Source organism: Canis aureus, chromosome 34, assembly GCF_053574225.1.
Source record: "Canis aureus isolate CA01 chromosome 34, VMU_Caureus_v.1.0, whole genome shotgun sequence".
NCBI classification, from domain to species: domain Eukaryota; kingdom Metazoa; phylum Chordata; class Mammalia; order Carnivora; family Canidae; genus Canis; species Canis aureus.
In genome coordinates this window covers 19767753-19790566 of record NC_135644.1, presented here as the reverse complement: position 1 = coordinate 19790566, position 22814 = coordinate 19767753, and the positions used below count along the sequence as shown (strand labels likewise).

General features: G+C 38.5%; 1 protein-coding gene across 2 annotated transcripts in view; it reads right to left on the bottom strand.

The window, feature by feature from the left end:
* The window catches only part of TTC21B (tetratricopeptide repeat domain 21B), a 78200-nt gene extending 73587 nt beyond the window's left edge, over positions 1–4613 (bottom strand). The window contains exons 1-3 of one of the 2 annotated variants that reach the window (XM_077883438.1): positions 4469–4613; positions 401–530; positions 201–311 (exon numbers count right to left, since the gene is read on the bottom strand). In XM_077883438.1, coding sequence (XP_077739564.1) covers positions 201–311; positions 401–530; positions 4469–4489 — 262 coding nt within the window. In that variant the 5' untranslated portion in view covers positions 4490–4613. The remainder of the gene's footprint in view (positions 1–200; positions 312–400; positions 531–4468) is intronic. The other variant, XM_077883439.1, reaches the window with a different exon arrangement.
* Positions 4614–22814: the final 18201 nt, after the last annotated feature.

Here is a 22814-nt window from a genome sequence, read left to right as displayed (position 1 = left end):
GAATATGAAAGGGATATAAGACATATATTTCTTGTGCTTGATATATCTGTAACCTTGCCAGAAAGATAAAACAAACTGATAAAGTAATAATTACAGGAAATTATAATAAAGCATTATCAGACTAAATGCTGTGGTAATTGAGAAAAATAAATGAAATGAGTAGAAAAAATTGTCCTAAGCACTATACTTAAATACTATACCTGGATTAGGACTCATTTTATGGGCATATATCAGTGCAATCAGAGAACAAAGGGATACATCTTGTTTATTTTTAATAGCCTCAAATTCACGAAGAGCGTCTTGAGTTTTACCTGAAAATCAAAATTACAAGGTGAAAAACTGTCAGAGTACAAAACGAGAATTTAAAACGTATGGAACATATTTAATAATTAGCACGTACCTTCCATTAATGTACCATAGGCATGATAAAACCTGAACACTGGATCATTAGCATACCTCTTAACTCCTTCGCTGGCAATAAGTAACACATGATGGAAATATCTCTCTTGACAATAGTAATGAATCAAAGTCTAAAAGGAAATAAGAAACAGATATTAATCTAAAATCTTGAATAATCTGAAGTCAGATAACATGATTTTTTTTCTTCCAAGCTCCTGAAAATATTGTTAAAGGCTAAAGCTTAACATTAAGGTATGTAAAACACAACGAACACAAAATTTTTGGGACAACTCAATGTTTTCTAATAATTTCAGTCTTCTTTTTCTGACATATTTGTTAACACTGCTGAAATTAGGCTACTTTCACCTCTTGCCCTTCTTTTGCCTACATTTTATTAAAGGTTTTAGAAGATGGGAGAACAGACAAAAAACAGGAATAAGAAGGGCCTTCCATTGCCAAACCAGAGGATTCTTTCAAAAAAAAAATCTTGCTTCTATTTTGTTTTTAAAGCATTACAAAGTAATGACAAATCGAATTCAGCAATCCATTGTCAAATGCTGTCTTGTTTTCTGAGTTCTACAACAAATAACTGTCAGTAGCAACAAATGTGCTAAACTGTTTTTTAGTGGAAATTACTATCTGTAAGCTTTTTTCAAAACTGCATTATTTAGATTTACACGGCAGAAAACGAATATCAAGAGATACTAACTTCTGATTAATTGGGTCTATGCTTTACAGCTTTTTCTCAGGATCACATCCAAGGCTTAGCTGCTAACCTAATCAAAGAGGGAAGCCACGTTCACTACGGCTGTGATACACCTGACTTCCCTCCACTGACCGACGTGGGCCATCCCATACTCACCTACTCTGACTCTGCAGCTGGGATAGCAGGAGCGAGAAGTAGGGATGAAGCAGCGACCGACAGGATTGAAATATGAGTGTCTGTTTAGCTCTTTTTTTTTTTTAACAGCCTGTTATTTCTGGGGGGCTACAGTCCCCATGCTTCTCTAGAACAGTTAGGCAAACATTCCTAACTTTTACTCCACTTACCTCCTTGTGGTTACCGCCCTCTGGTTCCTGGGACGCCCACAACACACTTTAGTCAAGTGCAGTTTTTCTCCTAAGATTGCAGATAACCTCTTAGTTTGCCACAACTAAGGACCTCTGTTCAGCATTTAAGCACCCATAACTCTCCGGAAAGGTAACATAAAAAGGACTTGGATTTAAAGGTGGAAAGATTTCAAAATTTTGGTCCATCTTAGGGTACCTTAGTTTGCTCATTTGTACAACGCTGCTAATCACTTACAGATCATTGTGAGGATTAACCGTAACATCATACTGTAAAACTCCTAAAAAAAAGTTCCTCTGAACCCCATACATTGATGAAGTAAAAAATGTAGCATTCAGCCAAGACCTCTCATCTAAGCTCCAGATTCACCTTTCCATTTACTTGCCCCAAGCCAGAAATCAAGTCCTGGCATCCTCCCTTCCAGTTTGCCCAGTCCCCCTGATTCTAACCAGTCAGTAAGGCTCTTCGGCTCCTCTAGCCTACTTCCTACTCTTCATACTTTCTCATTCCTTGGTTTGTTCGGTCCAACAAACGTTTACTGCCTACTAGTGCCAGGCACTGGGCTAGATGCCATGAATGTGAAGAGGGAGAAGACATGGTTCCTGACCCAGCTTAAATTCTACAACTGAGACTAAGAATCTACAAACTAACCAATATAATTCAGGAAATGCAAGCAGGAAAAAATGCTTATAAAGTGCTTTGGAGACGTAGAAGAATGAGGTTGGGGTGTGGGAGGACGAAAGAATAAAATCAAGGTAAAGAATCTCCTTGGGGACTTCAGAACTGCCTCCTGCCTGGTGAACGCCTCACCACACCACACAAAAACTATGGCCTGCCACCTCTTTTTGTACAGTCAACAAAGTAAGAATGGTTTATACATTTTCAAATGGTTGAAGGGGGCAGGGCCCCTTCAAGAAAAAAAAAGAAAAAAACACAACATGAAAATGTTAAGAAATTCAAATTTCAATGTCCATGAATAAAGTTTTATTGGAACTGGGCCATGCTCATTTAAGTATGTCTAAGGCTGCTTTCAAGCTGCAATGGCAGATTAGATGCCAGACACTTTGGCCTGAAAAACCCAAGATAATGTACTATTTTTATAGAGAAAGTTGGTCATTCCTTGTTTTAGAGTCTTAAGACAGAGATTACAGGGTGAGGAGGTTGGAGAGAAAGGTAGGATCGAGCAAGGCCTCACTCATATTAAGGACTTGGATTTGCTCCTCTAGACTAAGTGATGATGATGTAGGGATGAGTTAGGGACAGATGGGACTAGGCAGGGAAAGATAAGGAAAGGCCGAGTCAGGCTCCTAACCATCCCAAGAAAACCGAGATAAACCAGTAAAACCATAGAAAATAATAAACCTGGCACCCTAGCTCCAAAATGTTAGGGAGTATCTCCCTTTATCGGCTACCAAGTAATCACAGAAACTCATCAGGCTGCAAAGAAATAGATCATTAAGGTGTTATCAATAGTCCCTGCTCAAACCAAGACAGCACAAGAATCTCAAGGCCATGGGCTCCCTGGCTAGGTTCTCAATAAAAGACGGCCACTAAAAGCCCTCAGTGGCAACCCCTACAGGACCCCTGTCACTTCCGAGAGCTTCCTCTGTATCTTGGCCTAGTAAACTTCGATTGCTTTGCTCACTCTGTTGTGTCCACGAGATTCATTTCTTTGACTCCGTGAGACAAGGACCAAAGCTCTCTTGTATCAGTAAGGCACCAGGTAACTATTTGGTGCGAAAGTGTTTTTTGTTTTTTGTTTTTTTTAAGATTTTATTTATTTTTTCATGAGACTCACACACACACAGAGAGAGTGAGGCAGAGACACAGGCAGAGGGGGAAGCAGGCTCCACGCAGGGAGCCCGATGTGGGACTCGATCTGGGGACTCCAGGATCACGCCCTGGGCCAAAGGCAGGCGCCAAACCTCTGAGCCACCCAGGGATCCCCAGCACAAAAGTGTTTTTATTAAAAAGTTCATGTGGGTGGTCGTGCAAAGGATAATTTAAAGTGATGGAAAAAATTAAAGAGATGGGAAAAGACTTCAGAAAATAATGTAACTCAGGCCAAAAAAAAAAAGCAAAAGACCTTGCAGCAAGCAGTCCCTCTCACGGCCAGTGTCCTTCCTCCACTTACCATCATCTAACATAGTACTTCGTATCTGACTCCTACTCAAAGGCAAGCTCCAAGCCTGGGAGAATTTTTCTTGGTTTTGATATCCAGGGCTTCTCCCCTTCAGGGCTTAGGACAGGGCCAGCAGTAGAGCGCGCTCTCAATGGGGCACTTGCGGGGATGAGCACTGGGTGTTATGCTATATGTTGGCAAACTGAACTCCAATAAAAAAAAAAAAAATTTTTTTTAAATAACTATGTTTGCTTATCAACAGCTCTTTATCGAGTGTAGGTTTTTGCCCAGCAGTAGACTGCAAAGTCTCTGAAGGCAGGGGCTGTTCACTTCTGCTCATCACTATCTCCAGCTTCCAGGGGACACCCAGCGAGCCCCCCGCCCCCCATCAACATGTGCTGGCGAAGAAACTCTGAATTCCCAAGCCTCGTGTCCCTGTTTTTAGATCATTTCCTAGGTGGTCGGTGCTCAAAGATTTGCTTAACAGATGAATCGGGGACCACCACCCCAAAACGAAGACGCTTCCATTTCCAAGCCTGTTTGTTTTCACGGAATCTCTGCAAGGTCCCTTCCGTCCGCCAGGTTTGCCGGCCCCAGTTGGCTTAACGAAGCCCTGGACGCTCGCCCCGGGGGGGTGGGGGGGGGTGGGGAGGGTGGGGGGGGGAGGGTAGGGGGGTGGATCCCGAGGCAGGGCCCACAGCGGTGCAGCCCAGGCGGTGCAGCCCCGCGGTGCAGCCCCACGGTGCAGCCCCACGGTGCAGCCCGGCGGTGCAGCTGCGGCCCGCACGCCCCGCCGGGCACCTGGCGCAGCGCGGCTGCAAGGGCACGGCCGCGGAGCGACGCCCCCGCCTTCCCGGTGCTCCCCCGGCCCCGCTCACCTTCAGCCCCTGCGAATCCATGGCTCCCCCGGGGCTGGATCGCGGCCTCCGAGACCCACCGCCGCCGCAGCGCAGCCCCGGAGCCCCGGGCTCAGCGCCGCGCAGCCCAGGCCCAGCCCCAGCCCCAGCCCCAGCCCGCGGCTCGCGCTCCGGGACGCGGGGGCGGGGCAGGGGCGGGGCGGAGAGCGGGGCTGCGCTGCCATTGGCTGCCGGCGGCGGGGGGCGGGTCCTCAGCGCGGGGATTGGCTGGGGCTGGGGCGGGGGCGGGGCTGCGGGGACCAGGGAGAGGGGGGGCGGGCGCCCTGCGGGTGCGGACGGAGGGAGGGCTCGGGGCGGGCCGAGCCTCGGGGAGGAAGGAGCGAAGGAAATAGCACGGCCCCGGGCTTCCCGTGCGGCCCCCGGGAGACACCATCTTCTGCGCGGCGGTGCGGAGGCCGCTGCCCGCGACGCGGTGTTGGGAGGCCTGACGGCGCCGAGGAGGACCTGGGGCGCGGCCGCCTGCGTGGCCCCGCGGCTGAGCATCTGCCCTTGGCCCAGGGCGGGGCCCCAGTGCGGGGATCGAGTCCTGCAGCGGGCTCCTGCGTGGAGCCTGCTTCTCCCTCTGCCTGTGTCTCTGCCTCTCCCTCTCTCTCTCTCTGCGTCTCATGAATAAATAAATAAAATCTTGAAAAAAAAGCTGTCTCTCTGTGTGTCTCACGAATAAATAAAATCCTGAAAAAGAAAAAAAACCTTGGGCTTTCACGTAGTTGCGTGGCTGCCGCCAGGTGGCGCAGAAGAGTCCGTTCACCGGCGCCGAGCTGCGGGAGCTCACCCCTGCACGCGTTGCTGCAATCCCGTGTTTGCTGTTAGAATAAATACGCATTGGATCGCTTCTTGTCTCTACGAGCTCCGACATTGATGGAAGTTTGTTTTTTTTCCCCCCCAGGATTTTATTTTAATGATGCACTGCTGAGTTTAAGCTGCCAGCGAGCTGAATTCCCGTGCGCGGGGCAGGCAGGCGCCCGGCTGGCTCGGCCCTGGAGCCTCCGCCTCTTGCTCTCAGTCCTCAGTTCTGCACCCACATCGCGGGTAGAAATCACTTCAAAGAATTAAATCCTCTGCGGATGTTTATGTTTGTACCCATCGGGCAACTCTGACAGCAGCTCACAGATTTCTTTAGGTCGGAAAATTTTAAATATGATGAATTAAGACATTTCCTGTTTCAGCTTACAGTTACTTTGAAAACGGTGGTAAAGATTTGAGGTTTAAGTGGTTTTTTTTTTTTTTGTAGATTATAAATTTCCATCCCATCTTTAGTAATCGTACTTTAGTTGATATGTTTGGAAGATGCCTTAATCAGATTTTACATTCGTTGAAGAGGAAGGGGGCCTAAGGGACTCCCTCTGCTGAGCTTTCTGCTCAGGTCCTGAGATCAGGGTCCTGAGGTCAAGCCCAGTGTACACTCTTTTTCTCTCCAATAAATAAATCTTAAAAAAAAAAAAAATCTGCTGAGGAGGCAATGAACATTAGCTTTCTCCATGCTAGTAGGTTAGGTAATGACAATCTAGAAGGAAAAAGTGGTTACTTTCCCAGACTCCATGGCTGGGAAACATTCTTCATTGGTTTATGTATAAAGATTGCTCCACCCAAAGTCGCATATTGTTTTCATGAGGATTATTTTTTTGTTTCCAGTATTTACAGTTGAAACTAGACAACTGCGCTGATGGACAACGTGTAAGCGCTGGTCTGAATCTCAAAGCCTGTAGTATAATTTGCACTTGTAAGTCATGGTGCTCATCAAAGTGCAGAATCTTGAACTCCTTGGTTTTGGTTCTAAGTGAAAAGTTCATTGGAAAGAAAATATTTAAGGATGTGGTTAAAGGTACAGGTGATCCAGCTACTGTTCTGAGAACTTTAAAGTCTAAACTTGGACCATCAATCAGACCATTGGAAGGCTGCATGCTTGGACCATATTAATTTAGCCCTTTATAGAATTTCCTTCATTGAGTTTTGTTCGATGATTAAATTATTTAACACAAAACACCATCCCTGGCACTCCATGAGTGTCTGTTGGATTAAATCTACTTTAGAAATTTTCTTCGCCGAGGCTGGGAACTTGATGTTCTCCATATAAGGTAAGAAGTTTCTTTTGGATCCCAGGCCAGGAAAAACTGTCTTCCCTAAAAAACCAAGGCATGTGTTCCTCAGCTCAAACATTTTTATGGACTCACCTTTGCCTACCAACTTCTGAGTGTGGCATCTAAGACTCTTCACTTCATCATCTTCTTCAACGTGCTTCACCCTCCCCAGAGCCTGATTTTAGGCAAATGGGACAACCATTCTTTCTTCTAGGAATGCTTTCCCCTACTCTGGGCTCCACCTTCATCTGAAAAAAAATCTACTCTTTCTTCAGAGTTCATCTCAAATCTCATTCTGTATGAAGGCTTTAGGATTACCATAACTGGATGGATGTGAGAGGTTGCGTGGAATGGTAGCAAGAATATGGTCTCCCAGACCTAAAGTAGAACTCTTACCTGTTTACGGTTGTGGCTTAGGAAGAAGCACTTTCCTGAGCCTTGGTTTCTTCAATAACTGAAAAAACTAAACACCTAACACACATGGAAATTTCCTAACATATAATAGGCATTCTACAACCAGTAATTCCCATTAAATGCATAGTGCTCTGCATGACCTGCAGCACTCATGTGTTCCTTGTACTCTGGTTTTGGTGTACTCTTTGTTAAATTTAATCTTGTCTATTATATGGTGAGCTCCTTAAAGCCATGCATGTAGTGTAGTCGGTAAGAGCTTAGTCCCTCGAGATAGATCATCTGAGATCATATCCTAATACTATTATTTACTAGTTGTTCATTGGGAAAAATTACTTAGCCTCTCTGTGTTTCAGCTGTAAACTGAAACTAATACTTCAGAAAGTTAAGAAGATTAAATTAGTTAATATTTAATGGATATAGCAGTGTTAGGTATAGGGTAAGCATTAAATAACTTTAACCTCTAATTATTTGTACTCCTAACTTCTCCAAGTATAGAATATGGTATTGATTCTGTAAGCATTTAGTAAATCTTACAGGACTGTTGGGGCTCTACAATTGCATCTGTTTGGCTTTCTTCTTTCCCATTCTTAAACTAAGCTACTTGTATCTACATTATTTCATTATATGAACTAGAAGTTAAAGAAAAAACATTTAGGATAAACAAGTGGTTCTGGTGAAGACAAAAGTAAAGGTAAGAAAAAAATAAAGCAGACATATGGAACTTGGAATCTGGTAAGAACTTTAGAGGGACGCCTGGGTGGCTCAGTGGTTGAGCGTCTGCCTTTGGCTCAGGTCATGATCCCAGGGTCACATATCAGGCTCCCCAGAGGGAGCCTACTTCTCCCTCTGCCTATGTCTCTGCCTCTCTCTCTGTGCCTCTCATGAATAAATAAAATCTTTTTAAAAAAAGAACTTTAGAGACTATTGTCCAACTTCTTTATTTTTCAAAGGAGTAGAATGAGGTCCAAAGAGATGAAATAATCCACCCCAAATCTCACAGTTTTCTACTTCCAATGTAGCCTTCAGAGCAGTTATGAAGAATGGACAAGATGAAGTGTTTGTCTTTCTTTTCTTCTTAAGGCTATTACTATAAAGTTGAAACAGGAGATGAAGAGGTTAAAAATGTATGAAATCCAGATAAACCAGCACACAGTTCAGTCTCAGAGGGGACGTTATAGAAAAGTTAGAGGTTAACCGAAGGCAGGAATCTGAGTTATGGCTCTGACCCTTAATAACTTTTCAACTCTGGGCAAGTTTTTAACCTTTCTCTGCTTTAGTTGATACATCTGTAATGAGTAATTGGAAATAGGATAATAATATTTGCTTTATCAATATTTAGACTAAATGAGATTATAGTAAGGTCATTGAAATATTGAAAAGTCCCATGTGAAAGACCGTAGTACATTTACAGGAAAACTCCTTAGCTGATGAGCTGTTTGACTATGGGGCAACCACCTTGCCTCGCTGAGATCAGGATCCAACCTTTCATACGCTGTCTAGTGCTCTTTTCTTTTCCAAATAACACAGGACAAAAGTACCATACTTTTGAATCATGTATGAAACGTGGTATCTGCTAATGCAAAAATTATGATTGTTGTAACTCATCCATTTAAAATTCTACAATTTGAGGCTCCTGGGTGGCTCCGTTGGTTAAGTATCTGCCTTCAGCTCAGGTCATGATCTCAGGGTCCTGGGATGGAGGCCCTGTTTTGGGGGCTCCCTGCTGAGTGGGAAGTCTGCTTTTCCCTGTCCCTCTGTTGCTCCCCCTACTTGTGCTCTCTCTCTCTCTCTCTCTCTCTCCCTGTCTTGCTCTGTCAAATAAATAAATAAAATAATAATAAAATTAAATAAAATTCTGCAATTTTATTCATTTAAGTTAGGGAGAAGACAGTAATTCTTGTTCCTCTCTTCCTATACTTTAAAGTCTAGTAAAGGTGAACAGACAATGAATGGGTAGTCACAATAGGAAATGAATAAATTATAAGTAGTGATCGCCTTAATAGCTGTTTTAGGAAGTGCAGTTAAACAAGAGACTAAATTGAGTGGTCTCTTCACAATTTTAGGGATTAATGTATTAAGAACAAAGTGAAATTAACATCACTTGTTATAGTCCAGAGAGTTCTTCTCCTCAATTCCTACAATTGACTTCTTTTCAACCATTGATACTTTGTTTTTCTTTAAAAATACCCATGCAGTTCAGCTATCTGATGGCTAAGAATTCCTAATAACAGAAAAATTTGCCTCTTGCTCATCTATCAGATGTGGTGACTGTTTCTACTCAAATACCATGATGGAGATTTACCAAGAGAGTTATTTTTTTTTCTTGATTATATCTTGACATTTAATCTATGCAAAAGTAGGAGGGGGAAGATACAGAAAAATATTTTTCAGAAGAGTCTGGAATTTTGAAATAGAAATAATAAATTATTTAAATGCTTACAACCACGATATACAGAACATCTTCACGAGATGCCATCTGTCTTCTTTCTACTCCTTTCAAGAATCTTTATCTGAAAAAAAAAAAAAGAATCTTTATCTGGTTGATAAAATAAGAACAAAAAATAGTGATAACTCCCCCCTCAGCCTGGAATTTACTCATGTGGGTCCAAGTTCATATCTGAAAAATCTTACCCAACATCAAATTCACACTGCCGTCTTCCTAGACAGTGTTATTTCTGGATGTAAGATAACCAGCGGTCTGTTCTACTTTTTATCCTAAAGTTGAGAAAAATCATTACCTTGGCTTTGTAGGTGTCTGATTCTTGATAACTTTGTTTATGGCAGTGTTTCCATCTGGTCACTAACATTCCTTAGAGGCAATACATTCTAATGTATAATGTTGAGTTTGCAAAAATGATGAGGGAACAGTGGCTTCATGCCCATGCCCAGTACACATGAGGTCATGAAGGATGCTGTGCTCTAATGCGATTGTCTTTGAGTATGTTGGATATGATTTTTCTTACTGGCCTTCCTTTCTCTGCCTTTCCCATTGGTCTCTCTCTTCCCTGCATCCATTTCAGCATCTGATGTTAACAGCCACTGTATGATACCTCTGCTCCACTGAATTGCCTCTTCAGTTTGTCATTCTAGTGTGCTTGCCCTTAATACCTCTTATTTCTCCAACTTCAGAAGCTCATTAGAGTGTCACCCCACCCTGAGGCACATGGCATGCCTTCCACCCTGAAGGCACCTGAGTCCATCTTCCTCAGGAAAGCACCTTTGCCAGAGTGATGCCTGGAAGCAGGGCTTATGTTTCCCTCTCACAGCTTATGAGATTTTTTTTTTCCCTCTCCTCAGAGTATCCAGGTTTTTTTCTTTTCACATCTTACTCCTGGCTTCTCATTCATAGACTCCTCCTCATCGGCCTTACCACTTATCTGAATTAGCTGAATTAAAACAGCTGGAGCTCACACCACAGGATCCCTGCTCATAAATCCATTTACAACTGAGCTCTAATTTGTGGCAATATATTTTTCCCCAAATCTTTATTTTGAGGATTTTCAAACATGTGAAAAATTGAACAATATAATGAACATTCCTATACTCATCACCGGAGAACTTTTCTGAGATGCTATTTTATTGCTCCCTGGATTTTCCATTCTCTTCAATTTATGTACATGACTAGGCCCTTAGTATTTTGTATCAGGGTGGAAGAAGAAGTCTTTAGAAACGTGCTGCCCAGTGAAACAGCCACTAGCCACATGAGGCTGTTTAAATTTACATAGTTAAAATGAAAATTAAATTCATCAGTTGCTCTAGTCACATTTCAGATGCTCAGTAGCCACATGTGTTGTGGCCAGCACGCACAGAGGACAATTTCATCGTCTCAGGAAATTCTATTTTACAGCACTTCAGAAGAATTTGAGATCTTTTCTAAAATAAAAGACCTTTTACAAAAGAGCTGGGTTTCTTGGCAGATAGAAGGGGCCAGAGCAGTGCCATTAAGGCAAAAGAGGGAGGACTTTCCAGAAACAGAGACAGAGACAAAAGTCAATAGAGTCCTGTAATTTCAGGTATCCACACCGCTGCCCCCCCACCCCACCCCCGCCCATCTGTGACAGTGTACCCAGAGGGAGGCGAAACTTCAGAACTTCAGATACATGGTTGCATGGTGGACCCAGTAAAGCTGAATCTATAATACCAACCTCAGAGACCCACTTTAGTTTGGACAATAAGGAAGTCATCAGAAGCTGTCATGAACTGTGGGGGTCAAGAAACGTCTCCCCTTTTTTGAGCACCATATGAACCTCTTGGATTCTAATTGAGTCCTGGGAGAGGAGGATGTTCCTACCGAGTGGAATTAATTTCCTGGCTATCCAATAGACCGATGCTAAGCCTTGAATTTTATTAGATTTAAAAGAAGAAAAGAAAGAAGAAGAAAAAGAAATAGAAATTTTTTGCACATATGAATTTTGGGACTGAATTTCAAGCCCACTAAAAATAGTGAAAGTTGTCTTTGGTAATTATTTAAAATATATGTGTATTTAAATAGTGTATGGGTTTTTGGCCACTGGGGGACATTGTTGCCCCATGCATAAGACAAGCAGTGGTTCTCAAACTTGAGCATACATCAAAATTACCTGGAGGGCTCCTTAAAACACAGATTGCTAGATTGCCACCTGCAAAGGTTCTAGTTCAATTTGTGGGGAGAGGGGGCTCAAAGATAGGAATTTCTAACACATTCTCACATAGTGCTGTTGCTGCTGGTCTGGGGACCATGCTTTGAAACCCACTGCTTTAGCGAAAATTGTAATGAAAATATAACATTAAGACTACTTATTGACCAAACTTGTTTCATCATTAGGGTATTCTAATGGACACAGAGAACAATCTAGATGCTATACTAACAACTGGCCTTAGTCTAGCATACGAATTTTGTGTGGTATTCCAATAGTTCATAAGAGCACTTTAGAAAGTCATAGTTTCTATATAGTTGAAGTTCATAGTTCTGTATAGTGCAATGGACGGAATGAAGTTTAAGACCAAAAATCTTCATGGCTTCTGTGACTAAATTAGCTTAGGTCTAAACAGAACTTGATCCCCCAAATAATGGTTTAGAAGATGCTCTCAAGATGCGTACCCAAATATACCTTAAAACCCGATAATTTATTTCCAAATTATAATTCAAATAATATCAAGGAGACTAGATTTGGCAGGATAATCCAGGGTGAGGTCTATTTCAGAGTTGCATTGGAGACTTGGACATGAGCCCCCTCATAAAATAAGACTTTCAGAGCAAAAAGAATATCATTTTTCATGGGTTCCAAAGAACTGGTGGTCTCTCTATAATGTTTGTATCTTTTTCTCCCCTAGGTATTATACCAAAATCAATGTGTAGATAGCAGCTATCCCTTCTCACGAAAACTCCTTTGTATTGTCTTAAAAGCCTAGAAAACTAATTTAGGGTTTACTTGATTTACCATGTTAATTATGGTAGTTTATTGTTTTATGCCGCCAAAATTGGTTTTGCTCTCAGAAAAGTAATGTTTTGAAATTAGAATAGACCTTGAAAATTCATGTCTTTTTAAACCCTGCATTTTGTAAATGAGATTCTAGTGTTCAGGAAAGTTAAATGATGAGTTCAAAGTGTTACAGCTTTTATTAGAACAGTATTTCTAGTCTTCTGGAAGAGCAACAAATAGTAGCGTAGGAAGTTTAAAAGGTTAAGCAAATGTTTGGATCTAATGTCACATGTAGTAATAAGCTATGAAAAAATATAAATCACATTTTAGCAATATTTGTCGTTGGGCTTCTCATTTTCTACTGCATAAATTTTATAGGCTTGATTTTGTTACAATAATCGTGTTTTGCTATTGTAATGAAAAATAGAGATAATTTCTATTTCAGAAATAAATGTAGCAGTACTTTTCAATATTTTAAAAGAAAAACTATTGCTGAATGAGATAGCTTAAGTATTATTGTTCATAGGTATTTAATATAAATTACATTCTTTATCATTCATAGGATATGTAGGAGTTAAATAGTATTATATAGGCTAATAGTATTTGCCATAACTCCTCATTTTCATTCTCAAATAAGCATTTTCTTTGAATAATAATGTGATGATATGTGGCTCCTATTATCTGAAATGACATTGTTAGCATGCTGTTTTGTGTTGGGTTCACTGCAAAAAAAATTGTATCATTGGCTTTATGTTTTTAATCCTAAATTTCAAGATATTGTGAGAAAAGTTTTCACTTTGCAATATCTATCCAAGTTGGTAGGTTGTTAATTTATTCAACTTTTTAAAAAAGTACAGTGCTGGCACTATTTGATACTATGTTAAGATGGCTGTGGTTCCGGCTCTTAGAGGTGTTTTGGTTGTAGAACTGTTTGTCCTGGAAGAGATGTTGGGAGATGAAAAATTAAAGAGTATCCTATAATACTGGCTGGCTCCTGCTTCAAGGAGAAGCACCTATACCTAAATCCAACTGTCTAATATAAATGTGGAAAATGTATCTTTGACCTAGAAAGCCCAATTTCAGAAATCTATCCAACAGAAATACTTACAGATTTCACAAAAATACCAGAACAAAGATATTCATTATAGCCTTGTCAGCTGCAAAGCAAAATTGGAAAAAAATCTAAATGTACATCAGGAAATGACCCATTAATTAAATCTATAGAATGGAATGCTATGCACCATTTAAAAAGAATGAGGTAGATTTAAAAAAATTGTTTTAAAAAGATTTATTCATTTGAGAGAGAGAGAGCACATGTGTGATTTGGGGGGAGGGGCAAAGGGAGAGGGGAAAAAGAGAATCCTAAGCAGATTCCCCACTGAGCACAGAGCTTGATGTGGAGCTCCATTTCACCATCCTGAGATCATGACCTGAGCCAAAATCAAAAGTTGGATACTTAACTGACTGAGCCACCGAGATGTCCCAAGAATGAGGTAAGATTATATGTGTCAAATGGAAATATACTCAAGATACATTAATTAAAAGAGCAAGTTGCAGAACAACATATGTATACAACATGATATGTGTACAACAATATGCATACAATAATGCCTGGACCGTTATTCAAGAACTATTTAAAGAAGAGAGTGGGAAAATATGATTTTATACCTTTCTGTGCTGTTTTAGTTATTTTTCTGAAATAAAAGGCATGCTATATTTTTATAGCCCAATCAAAAGCAATCTCTCTCGAATAAATAAATAAAATCTTAAAAAACAAACAGACAAATAAAGCTACATCACACTTCAATAAAGTTTGCAAAGACAAATACGTACTGGTCCCAATCCCTATTATAACTTTTATATTCTCATATTTATCATAAAATGCTATCTGGGTGGAAAAAAGTGTTCCATAGCCCTAAAATATTAGAATGGTCATTGGACTAGAAGTTAATATTTCCTATGTGATCTCTCTTGGTATTGTAGTCTGTGTCATTAAATGACCACCAGCGGCTCAGACTATCCTGCACCAAGATACCATGTCCCAGTTACCAAATTCTTTATCCCAGTGCACAGCTCTTTTCCCCAGAGGAGAAAGGGAAATCTTTCCTAATTTTTACAAAGATCTGTATGAGCTAATCGTGTTCTTGATGTTAGAATTTATCACATGTGCTAAAGATAACCATTTTGTTCTGCTTATTCAGCCTAGATTGCTGGGAAGTCTTTGGGCACCCAAAATATCATATGAAATCAAACTCTAACTCTGGGGTGGTCCTTGGTGATGCCAGCACATTCTGACCTTTAAGCATTTTATTGGTTTAGTACTATTATCAACTAATGATGAGTTCCTGAAGCCCTGAAACTTACCAGGTTGCCTATCCCTAAGTGAACTTTTCAGACTTGCTGATCATAAAACTCTCCTGGGGAGCTTACTCCACCTCATTCTAACACTGTAACTCAATAGACATTTTTGAGTCCTTTTCTAGAGATTCTGACATAATTTGAGGTGAGGCTTAAAACTGTAGTTTAGCTATTGCCCTGGTAGGTTGTTAGGATTAGATAAGGAAAGAAAGAAAGAAAAGAAAGAAAGAAAGAAGAAAGAAAGAGAAAGAGAGAAAGAAAGAAAAGAAAGAAAAGAAAGAAAGAAGAAAGACAAAAGAAAGAAGAAAGAGAAAAATAAAGAAAAAAAGAAAAGAAAAAGAAAAGAAAAAAGAAAAGAAAGAAAGAAAAAAGAAAAGAAAAGAAAAGAAGAAAAGAAAAGAAAAGAAAAGAAAACTGCCCTAAGATTGTTGAAAGGTAAGAGAGCCTATGTAATAGACTCAGAGACTTGGAGCCACCGTATTGAAGTTATCCTTGGATGGTTTGGACTCTTAAGGCCTAGTTCAGGGAGAATGCCGTGGAAATACCTAGGTTTTGGGGTGGAAGAGAGAGTATCTTATAGTTGTAAGACATACCTGGATAGTGTACTAAATTTCATGCAATTAACTGCACATTGAGTTTTATTTTAGCAAATCATAACATACGACAAATAGGACAACTTCTGCTATATTTGAATGAAGTCCTTCCTCACTCTCCTTATCTCTGAAGAAAATATTTCCAGGTATTTCACCATTCTCCATAAATCCTGTTGTCCATTTCCCTATATATTTATAAGATCACAATCTTATAGTTGCTATCTATAGTTTGCTCTAGCATTGCATCTATTTTAGGTCATCAGTTAGCATAACTCCATAAACTTTTCCCTAAGGTCAGGCAAATGGCTGCACTTACAATTGAGGTTGATCAGAGGTACAATCTATTTGCCTTTAGAAATTTGTGTTTTCTACAACTGCAAGAAATACTGCTGAACAAGACATTTCTTCACCATCTTTGATGAAAGATGAGCATTAATAATGCAGGTAAGAATCAGGCCAAGTGATGTTGAAAAGAAAACAAGGTCCAGTAGCCCTAATTCCTTTTAAAGGAATAAATTTAAAATGACAAGCTCAATAGTTCCACCATAGCAAAGAATGGGGTATTATATAATCCTTAAGTTCTAAAGAGTTAAAAATCAATTTATGAACTCTTTTACCTTGGAAATATTTATGTATATACATATCTATACCTATATCTATGTCTTTTTCTTTATAGGTAATAGGTAGTGTATGTGCTCTTATGGATAGATGTAATACTCATCCATTTAAATATTTATTATATATATCCAATATTACTAAAATATACTAAGGCCGATATTCATTTGTAACTCTTGAGATGTTTTATTGCTTTATATATCTTGTATATAATAAGAGCCCTCTGATATTATATAAATAAAGAGGAAAATATCTTAGAGGGATAAATAACTTAAAAATAGAGCTATTTTGATCAGTGCTAAAAATTAATTAATTTGTTCATTTGCTTAAATACCTACTGAAAACATTCTCTGTGCAAAGCTCTATAGAGGATAAAAGGCATTTATAGTCAGTCTCTGCCTATCAGACACCATCTGGTGTGTGAGTTCTTGTGGCAGAAGTAGAGAGGGAGGGTGGTCAGAGGAAGCAATCACATTCCAGACCACTGCATCCTGGCAGTTTAAGTGCTATATGAGGTGATCTCATGTCCTGGTTTGCCTCCTGGTTTTGCATAATTATTAATAGTCTCTTCCTTCATTCTCAAAACTTCTTGGGTTTGGAAATACCCATCAGAATCCCTTGGAAGTTCCTAGGAAAGAAAATTCTCTTGCAGTAATAAGATGCAAGGGAGGTGTCACTGAATTCCAAAGTTTGGGTTTGGTTTCAGTGGGGAGAAAGGGAGATGAGGAAGGAACTTAAGGCTAATCATGTCTCATCATTGCTTGCCTGGTTCTCCCAGTAGCTTTTTAAATTATGTATCTGCTGTTTCCTTTTCCTTAAAGTCAAAATCTTCTCTAGCATCTTCACTTCTACCTTTGCTTATTGTACAAATGTCTTAACAATTCTTTATCACTGTACTTTGGACATGCACTCAGGGCCCTTTATTATCTGGCCTCTACCTGTCTCTCAGTCACTGTCAATACTTACTTTTCATTTTATTGTGAATTCTCTGAACATGTTGTCCTGTTTCTATGTGTCTTGGTCATCAGCAGCAGGGCATATATGTGTATAGTAATTACTATATGCTTGAAACTGTTGATCGAAATGCTTAATTTGTATTAACTCATTTAATCCTCATAAAATTATTATTACCATTTTAAAGATGACAAAACTGAGGCAACAAAGTGTTAAGAAGCTTTTCAAGGTTGTTCAGCTAATAAGCAATATAGCTGATATTTGAGTCCAGGCACTCTGGCTCCAGAATCTATGCTTTTGACCCCTATTCTATAATATTTCTGCTGTTCAGCCTACCCTGCCCCTCTTATTCTTCAAACCCAGGCCAGAATTTACTGCTGTAATTGTTCCTACATCATCCTATAGAGGATCATCAATCCCTCTGTATACTATGTAACGTGTACTTACTTCTTTTCTTGAACTAGAAGGATAACCCACAAAATAACAGATATTGGGAAAGCAGGTCGACTTCTGGCGAGTTTTGTTGATGGCTGAGAGGAATAGAATGTAGTCAAATCAGTTTGGTCATATTAAGTGGAAGGTGATAGTTGAATATGCAAATCTAAAAGACCAACAGAAAGTTGAAATTGCAGGATCAGCTCAGCAAAAAAAGGCTGATGATATTGTATAAATCCAAAAGGACAGAAGAAGTTAATAAGTGGAAAAGGCAAAGAATCTAAAATATAGGAAGAAACCTAGAATAGTTAGTTTTATGGAAGGCAAAGGAAGATGCAATTTAATAAAGAAGGTATTGATGATGATCAACATCAAATTCTAATAATCTGTCAAATATAATAAAGATTGAATAAAGATCATGGAGTTTGGGTAATTGTAGCTTGGTGGGAATAGTACCCTTTTTTGAGAGCATTAAAGAGAGAAAGAAGAGCTATGGAAGAATAAGTTTCAGCATTGATTTGGCATTTGAATCTGTTAGAGTCACAATTTATATCAAACAGCTTGATGAAGAAAGAGAAAACCTGTATCTTAATGTTTTCCAAAAACATGCACATGTACACACAAATGCAGATTTTGGTAAATTTAGTACAGGATAGTGAATTCATTAATATCTTAATGAGCAAATTAAATTTTATATGATAATATATTTTCTATGAAAAATTTACACTTAAAATATAACTTCCTATAAATTTACTTTAAGATGATATTTGCAAATGACATATCTGATAAAGGATTAGTATCCAAATTTTTTTTTAGTGTCCAAAATTTATAAAGAACTTAGAAAACTCAACACTGAAAAAAACATATAATCCAGTTAAAAATGGGCAGAATACATGAGTAGACATTCTTCCAAAGAAGACATCCAGATGGCCAACAAACCATGTAAAGATGCTCCACATTACTCATCATCAGAGAAATAAATACAAATCAAAACTACAGTGAGGTATTACCACACATCTGTCAGAATGGCTAAAATTAACAACACAGGAAACAGGTGTAGCAAGGAAGTAGAGAAAGGGGAACCCTCTTACATTGTTGCTGGGAATGCAAACAGGTGCAGCCACTCTGGAAGACAATGTGGGGGTTCCTCAAAAAGTTAAAAAGAGAACCGCCTTATACCCTAGAAATTGCAGGAGTAGGTATTACTCAAAAGATACAAAAATATTAATTCAAAAGGATACATGCACTCCAATGTTTATAGCAACATTATCAATAATAACCAAATTATGAAAAGTGCCCAAATGTCCATCAACTGATGAATGGATTAAGGTGTGAGATACACACACACACACACACACACACACACACAGTAGAATATTATTCAGCCATAAAAAAGAATGAAATCTTGCCATTTATAATGACATGAATGGAGCCAAGAGTATATGCTAAGCGAAGTAAGTCAGAGAAAAACAAATACCATATAATTTCACTCATATGTGGAATTTAAGAAACTAAACAAATGAATATAGTGGGGAAAAAGAGGAAAACCAAGAAACAGACTCTTAACTATAGAGAACCAACTAAAGGTTACCAGAATGGAGGTGGTGGTGGGGGGTAGGTAGAGAGCTGGGTTAAATAGGTGATAGAGATTAAGGAGGATAATGAGCACCGGATATTGTATATAAGTGTTGAATCTCTAAATTCTACACCTGAAACTACTATTATTCTGTATGTAAACTAACTGGAATTTAAATAAAAACTTAGAAAATACAAAATAACTTTTTGGTCTCCATGCCTTATAAAGAAAGGTTATATTCCTGGGAAACAAAACAAACAAAATGCAGTTAACAGTTGAATAGCTCTGTGAATACATTTCCCTTCTAAGTAAACATTAAATAGAGAAGATGTAGTTCATGATAACCAGAAACAGAGCCTGTACAGCTTTGCTCCATGTGGGTGATGTTCTTTGTGCCTATTACTACCTTTTGTAAGTGTTTTCATCTTTTCCTCATAACGTTATTGATAAAAGCCAGTATAGCACTTTGAAAATTCAGTGTGCTTATGTGAACAAGATTTTCTTAAAAGTAATCTCTGTATCCAACATGAGGTTCAAATTTACAACTCTGAGATCAAGAGTCACATGCTCTGCTAACTGAGCCAGCCAGGTGCCCCCAACAAGAATATTCACAGTCAAGTTTTCTCATCAACATCACTGGGATCTATATTTTATGTAATTTTAGCCAAGAGTGAAGGTAGTCAGTAGAGAATACTGATTTCAGAAGGTAATTTTTTAAAAAGAATGAGATAATGGGACAGTGCATAAAGCATCAAAGTTGAGCAAAATTAGTTTTCAAGATTGGAAGAACCAATTTTAAAAGCACAAAGCCTGACAGAAAGGATCAATCAAGAAGAGAGAATAAAGATACGAAAGAAAGTAAATAGCTTATGGAGCATGGTATCAGAGCCTGTAAAAATGAATGGGGAGAAATTATTTCTGGACAGATGAAGAAATAGAAGAGAGGCAGAGAGAAGGAAGGAGAAAGGAAGGAAAGCAAAGACAAGGAGCAGCGAAGGAAATGGAAGGGGAGACAGGAAAAGGAAATGGAAGAGACGAGATAGGAAGGAAGACATATTTTTCACTGGAGAGGAAAGAATTTGAGGAAGTTCATGACAATGTCCTTGTGTTTATTGATCAGTAAGAGGCGGAGCTATCTGCAAATATGAGGAGTGTTCTGAGGGGATGAGAAAGCACTTGAGCAACACAGTTGGCATTGCAGATTATTCAGCTGTGATAGTAAGCATTTCTTGGTGATGCAACTTCTCTAGCAACACTCGATTGTCTGGAATATTTTTCTCCTCCAGGGCCTATGCTGCCACACTGATTGAATCAATGTTCATTGATAACTTCGAAGAGTATTCCAAGAGGTACTATCAGCTGCACCTGATTGAAGCAATAATGTTTTTTTGATTATAAAGATTTTAATAAATTTGTAATGATTGAGAAACATTTATTTTCTTATAATAATATGAAATTCCAGTAGAACAGGCAATTACAGGACATATTTGCTGTCTTTAAAACAGTTTATATAGTTCTAATCTAACTTTCTGGTGCACACATACGAATATACAAATTTATGAGGTCGAGTAGTATTTGTCTACCCCAATGGTTCCTAGACTTTTGAATTCATGTACCAGTAAAATACAAATGTGAGGACCACCACAAAGTTGCCAATTTTTAATCTGGCCAAAGAAAATATTAAAACAACCCACTACTATTTATTCTCACCATAATTTCTTTTTTTAAAGATTTTATCTATTGATCTATCATCTATCTATCATCTATCTATCTATCTATCTATCTATCTATCTATCTATCAAGAGAGAAGCACTTGTGTGAGTAAGCAGAGGGAGGGGCAGAAGGAGAGAGAGACAGAGAGAGAGAATGCTTAGCGCAATGCCTGCAGCAGGGCTCCAGCCTATGACCCTGAGTTCATGACCTGAACCAAAATCAAGAGTCAGAGACCAACCAACAGAGCCACCCAGGCTCACCATAATTTCTAAAAAAAACATTTTAACATAAAAATGATTTCAGTCTGAAAATAATATAAAAGATACACTTTTGCAATGAAATTATTAAATAGAATACATTAAACTTTATAAATATTTATGACATTTAATTTCTTGGCTTAACTATAGGCATATGAAAACCTTGTCATGGGGTGATGGTCTGTGGAACTGTGTTTGGGTTATTAGTTTATACCTACAATGTCTGGATCCCAGCTCAGATAGCCAATAAGCCAACTTCTTTTATGGTATGGATAAAATCCAGAGTTTAGATCATAAAGCTCCAGTTTAGGTCTAATTTCAAATACAGATGTCTTAACCATTAGGTCACATATATCTTTTAAAGTCTTCTTTTTTTGACAATGTAAGGATTATCATAAAGGGCAAGAAATAAATCATTTAAATGACTTGAGAAAGATGACTTATAGGAAAAAAAGAATTGTAGCTAAAACATAGCATTCTCTGAAGTAGTTAGAGATAGTATATCTAATTTTGAGGGTAGAAATACTCAATTCTAGGACGCAAAAAACAAATGACAGAGTGAACACACATACATACACACTTCAATAACTCAATCGGAACAAAAAACACCCTTCCCAAAAATATACATGTATATTATATTATATATATATATATATGTATACACATAATTCATTTTCCTTTGAACACATTTTCTTTTGATAGTGAATTGCAGACATCATCTCATTCACCCCTAAATAGCTTAGTGTGCATTTATCCAAGAAGGACATTACTTATAATTATGTAATAGCTACATTAGACTTACTAAAATGAGAAAACTCAGCTTGCATACTACTACTAATTAAACAACAGTCCATATTCAAACTTAGTTTTCCCAACAATATCTTTAATCAATGTTATTTTCCCAGTCTAATATCCAACACAGAATCACAGATTATGTTTAGTTTTCATAGCTTTTCCGTCTCAGGCAGTTCCTGACCTTTCTTTGTTTTTCATGACCTAAACATTTTGAAGAGTTCAATTCAGTTATTTTACAGAATGTCCTCAGTTTGATTTTCCTTATGGTTAAATTCTTAATTTGTGGATACTAAGAAGTGATGTATCTTTTTCAGTGTAATTGGCCCTATAGTTGATGTCTTTGAAGGTAGTATCTGCAAGGTTTCTCCATTGTAAATTCTTCTTAATTTTTTTAATTAATAAAAAAGAGATACTTTGAGACAACATAATTTTCTTATTCCCCATCAAACTTTCATTCATGAGTTTGCATGCATTATTCTTGCATGAATAAGTTGTCATTATCACAGTTGCCAAATGGTGACTTTCTAATTCCAGTATTTCTCCTATCCTTGTTAGTTAACTTTCACCTGTAAGGGTTTTACTTTTTTCCATTTATTTATATCACTATATATTTGTGGATTCTTATTTTTATTTAATGGGTTTTAATCTACTACTTTTGTTATTTATTTTGATTCTCAAATTCCCCCCAGTTTTGGCCAGTGGGAACCCCCTTCAAGCTGTTATTTTTGTTCCACTGATATGACTTATTATTCCTTAAGCATTGTATTGCTTTTTGGCACAACAAATATTACGTAAAGTAATACCAAAAGGAATTTGGTAATTTACAATTATATTTCACCAGTTCTTTATGTATTTGGAAAAATACCACTAATTGTGGTGTGGATATGAAGTATAAAAAAAAATCTCAATAGGAAACAAAAAAATAACTCAATAGGAACTAACTCTATAGGAATAGAGATTCTCCTATAATCCTACTGTGTTGGTTGGAAACAGGAAATTATTTTTAGCCACTAATAAATCAGAACTAACTGTCCTGATACGATGAAGAGACAAGTCAGTAAGTGTGGAAGGACAGGAGAAGCACTGTAAATGACTGTTCCTTTCTCCATCGACCTGT